This window comes from Oreochromis niloticus, linkage group LG14 (assembly GCF_001858045.2).
Source record: "Oreochromis niloticus isolate F11D_XX linkage group LG14, O_niloticus_UMD_NMBU, whole genome shotgun sequence".
NCBI classification, from domain to species: domain Eukaryota; kingdom Metazoa; phylum Chordata; class Actinopteri; order Cichliformes; family Cichlidae; genus Oreochromis; species Oreochromis niloticus.
Window position 1 is genome coordinate 21,741,208 of NC_031979.2, and position 5,980 is coordinate 21,747,187.

Genomic DNA, 5,980 nt, shown 5'->3' on the forward strand with positions numbered 1-5,980 from the left:
TTGTCTTTTTCAGCCAACTTAATTCGAAAAAAAATAAACACAGCAAGGTAATATGATTGGCTTTTATGTTGCTCTGAACAAGTAATTATTATTATTTGGAAAACTTTGCAGTTCCTGAGTAATTACTTTCCTGATATCTAAGTATACTTAAATGCTTATTCCCTTCAGCATCTCCATACAGCCCCTTTAAACTATATGGAGTCATGCATGTTAGCTTTTACAGCCAGTACTGGTCTTTGACTAATGTGTAGTGCTTAAAAAATGTACAAGATTTACCTTATACATTTCCCAATGTAAGGTTTATGTCACACAATTAAAATCTGACCATTTAAAAGTATTTTCTTTTAAATTATGTAAACATTAATCCACCAGTACCCTCAAGCTCTTTAATTAAAATGATATTTTTGATACTAAAATATAATTTTTGTTCTTATCTATGAATTGTCATATTTAATCTTAAATAAAAATATGATTAAAAATATAGTCAATTACATTATAATTTTTTATTAAGATGCTTAATTTCTGACTCCTAAAGCGAACAGGCTCAAATGTGGATATAAAAGCATAAATTCTGTTTGTTTGCCTAATAAATAACAATATAATTTTTTTAATCTAAGTTTTTCAACAAGTTTTTGACAGACTTGAACAATTTTAATGTTTTCATGTTAATAATAAATGTAAGCACCATCCAACCAGAAGGATTTATTCATAGTTGTCTCTCTGGGTTGACTCTGTGGTAGACTACTGACATGTTCTGGGTGAACTTCATTTCTCAGTATGAAATCTGCTATAGGTTTCAAACCTGGGAAACTGACCAGCCTAATATTCAGCATTGTCACTGATTCCTTCATGTTTTATTTATGCAATTGCACTTCATCGTTTGTGGAGGTATTTGGCTGCTCAATGTCTATGATGCTGTACGTTGGTCGAATGCTGATTGGCCAGAGCAGAGAAGGGATTGACAAAACAAAACAAAAGAACACAAAGATAAAAAATACAGAATGAAAAGCACAGACCGTAGATACTTTTCATTGTTTTTAACACCTATGGTTTCACTTCAGCTCTTTGCATGTTATAACTTACAGCTCCTCTCCACAGCTTGCTGATGGACCAACAAGAGCACAAGCAAGAGTCGAAAGACGCGCTAAACCACATATTTTTGACATTGCCCCAATCTGACAACAGACGCTCTCTGCGGGTAGATGGGCAGTGCAATGCACTTCCGCCTTAAAACCATAATTTCTCCAGGAGACACACAGAAACCGCATACAATCACATCTCATGTGCAGAAAAGCAATCACACTAAGGCTAAGTTCACCTCAGGGCAGCCACGCTGACAGAAGCTCATCACATTAGTGTCTGCTTTCATTGACTTAAACTAGCTCTTTGACAACAACTTAGCCTTTTGCTGGATGCAACAGCCTGTGGCTCATTTTTCTACAAGTGCTATTTACACCAGAGGAAAGCTCCTGTTTTGCTCCTGTTTCTTATTCAAAGTGAACATGTTTTTGTTGTTTTTGAGAGTTGGTAGTGGTGTTGACAGGATTTGTCCGATACCAATGAACACCAGAATAACCTACCTGTTTTTCCAGAAGTATTGGCGATTCCTCTGCTTCTCTATCAGGATTTCCTCTTCTTCTGATGTGGGACTCAGGTTTGACTGCACATCGACTCTTCACATCATCTTTTCATATAAATTGGTTTTGCATTAACATACGGTCTGGCTCTATTGTTGTGTCAGATCATACGTCTTCAACACAATCAGGAGTGGACTGGCCAGCTGGCAGCATCGCTGGCCTGAAGTGAACATTCAGTTTGATGAATTTGAACATTTTCACATTACTACATATAATAACTGCCCCTTTTTGTGTAGCTTTTGTACAGTTGTGTACAAACAAGAAAAAGTTATGTATTTTAAATGCAAATCTCCATTTAAAAAAAATCATAATAGATCATCACAATATTGCACTAATTTGGTCACGCGTAAAGAAAACTTGATATAGTGACATCCTAAACAGCAGGTTGGCCACGCCCAAACTCATTAGATAGAGGTTTTGAACATAAAGTCACTTGTTCCTTTGTTTTCTGTTGATAACTTTAATTGTGTTTTGCAAACTTTTAATATATTTTTAAACCTTTAAAAACATCAAATTAAATAAGCACCTTAAAATTCATACACATTGTGAGGCAGAAATTCCTCTAAACACTAGAGGGCAGTGAAACAACATAATCTGATGATGAGTTTATTGAAATGGACTGGGGGGGGGGGGGTTCTTAAGGGACATCAGTGTTTTTCCACACATTTATATACAGGAAACAACAGTCATATATAAATTAGAGAATAACAACTCACTCACGCACTCTTAAAATCACTCTGTCATCACAGCACAGCAAATCTGTTCATTCAGATTTACTGAATATTCACATTTATTGTTCACATGGAAATTTAAATATGGTTTCATAAGCGTTGTGTGAGATGTAGGCTGCTGTATGTTAATCTGGATTACTAATCTTGGGACCTCTACTAAGTTTAAATGTATGTGTATTTGAATATAAGTGTTCATATGAATGTAATAGTGACATCACAGCGTTCATCTAGCCTTTGATGAAATCACATGAAATCACAGCTTGCTTGCTATTGTCTCTCAGACTTGCTGGAGTAGTAAGACTCTCCTGGTCTGTCCATCTATTTGCCGTTCTTGTGTTTCTTCTGCTGGAATTTCCTGAAATGGTTCTGGATGGTAGAGGCGGCCTTCTCAACTTCAACAGGGCTGAGCGGAGGAACAGCAGGCACTGCGCATGTCCCGTTACTGGCATTGGAGTCTGAACACGACAGGATACAGGGAATAGCCAGGGAGGTAGAGGAAATAGCCATGTAGAGAAACTCTGTAGCAATGATTGAGTTCAAGCATGTTTTATATGTTAGCCTTTACTGAAGCAGGCTATTTTTCTGAAAGAAATCTTTTTAAATTGGATTTCATAGTTATTCAGAACAACTTTTCCAGGGCCAGCAGAATAATAGCCTGCATTTAAAATATTTACCTGCAAATGTTACTTACTCTTTCTATACACGCCTATGCTGTTTCTCCTGAGGCCATCATACTGTAACAGAAACAGAACAGCCTTAATAGATGTGCAGGCACACACAGGAAGAAGAGTAAGTATCGGTTTAGTGCACAAGATGTAACAGATACAGATTATGTGTAAGAATAATCAGTAGTGCTATCTTCTCTGGCTGACATTCAGAGTTAAACATATGCAAAACTACTAAAATACTAAACGGCAAAGTATGTTCCACAGTTAAGGAACTAATGGCCAAAGTACATGTGTGTCTGTGACTGTGCTTTCTTTCTATGTACATTCACAGTAATGACCTCAAACACAAATCCCCTTGATTGGGATTATAGCTCAAACGGAGCAGCGGCAGGGAATCCAGCGTCTGAGAACCAGACTAGCTTATCATGCCTACCTGCCAATTTGGCTGTGTGTTTCGTGCCTATGTTCAGTCCCACATGTTGGCTAACCTTGTCTATGAGGTCTGCTGAATTTAAACCGTAGCACATAAGGGTATAGAGCTGCTTCTTGAGTATGACTGTTGCACCTTTTCATTTAAGTACTTGTGCTCACATTTAGCACTCCAGCTATTTTTCCTCGATGTATTTGTTAGTTTCAGTTGTATAAAGGTTTTAGCCAGAAGTAACCTTAGAAAAGGTACAAGAAAAATACAAGCCCGTCAACCAAAATTTCACTTTTACGGAAAGATGTGCACCCTTTCAACTTGGACTGAAATGTGCTTCTTTATTCGGGGATACATAACGAAACCTTCAGGAGACATCAGATGTGAACTGTGAAGATGTAGAGGGTGTTTATCTCTACTAGAATCGATTGATTCACAGACATTGATTCATCAAGGGCCAAAAGGGCGTTCTCTAACTGAGTCTGATGCAAAAGTCAATTTTATTTTTTAAAAATATATTATTTTGCTGCTACTTTCTGAGTATAGAGGCAAACCATCTCTGCCTTTTTAAGACACATTCCTCTGCTTTTATGTCCTGTGCTTCTCAGGGACACAAAAAGGACGTGACCAGCTTATAGCATTGTATGCTAAGTCAAGAGAAACTACTGGACTTTCTTTTTACTAATTACCAAAGAATAAGAAAAGATCATTTATGAGCACTGATGATTAAAAAATACTACTACTATTAATGTACCTGAGGTTATGATAATCTGATGACGATATTTATACAGCCTAGAAATACTAAGAATAGAGGATGTGGTTTTATCCAACGGTTTTCTCATACAGAGAATGAAACTATATGAGCAGAACTGATGTGGTTTGTAATGTACATTATGATGTGCAGTATCAATCTTGCTATAACTAACCTCATCTGCTTTGCTGCTCCTCCGGCTGAGAGACACTGAGTGAACCTGCCAAGGCAAAGGCTGAGACACCACATAAGGCAAAGGTTCCTGTTCCCGCGCAAACCGCGCCCCTATCTGAAAATGAAAAGACGTTTTGCTTAGACATATGAATATGGGTCAAAGGTCAAAAGCTGGCTCAGCTCTAAATGTGAACACTGAATAACGAGAAAACAGAGAACAATGACAGGGCAGCATTTGCCAGTTCGATCTAACATAACTTGCCTGAATACATCTGGAAGCTGTAAATATAAATGTGGTTTACACTAACCAGCTGTTGCAGCATGATCCACATGTACATTCTTATTTTATAAAGCTGTTGTCAATGCCATTTACCTACAAACACTAACTATATTATATCTGATATCCTCCATAAATGAAAAAAAAAGGCATCTTACTTTGCACTAATAATCAATGTCATCATTCTTTTTCTGATCTGAACAGTAGAGTGCTATCATTATAATCACCTTACCGTTTCTACCACTTTGACCACCATATACATAGCTGTTAGCATGGTTATCAACATCTTGATCACTATTCCTTTAGGGCCTTCTTTGTTTACAGTTGCTGTCTTCAGTTCTGTTGAACAAAAATAAAAATCCACACAGGCACAAGTCCGAGCAATCAGGAACAAACACTCAATTCACTGTCTCAGTCTCTGACACATAAGGGTAAGACTGCTAAAGAGCTTTGCAGGACAGAAATAGAGAAGCAGTAATCTTTTCCTATGCACAACACTTATCCCTCAGGTGTGCATTGCACCTTTCCAGTAACTGTAGCAGACGTGCATTTATTTATCTATAAAGAAAAAGGCTATTGATAATTTAGGATGCATACAATTTAATTTAGCCTCTAGTTAAGTGTGTAGCAATCTTATTAACAAGCCGAACAACAACAGCTTCATACTGAGACATACTAGAGTTACCTCCTAATGAGCTATTTTTCAAAGAAAGGTTTATACTTCATAGCAAATTGCTTTAATAAATGTTATGAAATTGTGTTAAACAAAAAAATAAAAAATCATATTTGACCTTCTTGGGATGAATCCTCTTCCTGGTATTTGTCCTATTTACTTGATTATAATGTTCTTATGTAGGTAATCTTTTAATTAATGCTTAATACATTGTAGAAAGAAGAGCAATAATAAAATTAGGCAATCAATCAGTTAGATTAGTTGTTCACAACTTATTATTGACGTGCAAGTCATTCATTCAGCTTCAACTTTAACCCAGAATCCTGGACAGTGTTACTAACAAGTTTGGTAAATATATGAAATGTCTGGTTTCGCTTACTTGCTATCAAGATCAAGTTGATCAGTTGTGCTTTTATTGTAAAAAGCAACAAACCTAAACGATCTTTTAAAAATGAGAAAAAAATATTAAACTCAAAATGCTGATCGCCTCCATGCTCTACTGATTGTTGCACTGTTTGTACATCCGGCAGAGATTTCTGATAGGACGTCTACACTAAAATTCAGAAACTGTGGTTTTCTACGAATAAACGGATGCATCAGTATGACAATTATGCAGTTATCTTAATGAGATAGACTTATCTGTGAGAT

The 5,980-nt window shown here is 36.6% G+C and overlaps 1 protein-coding gene across 2 annotated transcripts; it reads right to left on the minus strand.

The window, feature by feature from the left end:
• Positions 1-2,227: 2,227 nt before the first annotated feature.
• On the minus strand, positions 2,228-5,139 carry LOC100707031 (uncharacterized). 2 transcript variants are annotated; one of them, XM_005455776.3, is made up of 4 exons: positions 4,892-5,139; positions 4,384-4,497; positions 3,060-3,102; positions 2,228-2,886 (listed from the first exon to the last, which is right to left on the minus strand). In XM_005455776.3, the coding sequence occupies exons 1-4, from the start codon at positions 4,943-4,945 to the stop codon at positions 2,687-2,689; spliced, it is 411 nt and encodes a 136-aa protein (XP_005455833.1). In that variant the 5' UTR covers positions 4,946-5,139; the 3' UTR covers positions 2,228-2,686. The 2 variants fall into 2 exon arrangements, with proteins under 2 accessions (XP_005455833.1, XP_003450859.1); XM_003450811.4 differs by having other exon boundaries at positions 2,228-2,823; positions 4,892-5,126.
• Between the last annotated feature and the right edge of the window lie 841 nt (positions 5,140-5,980).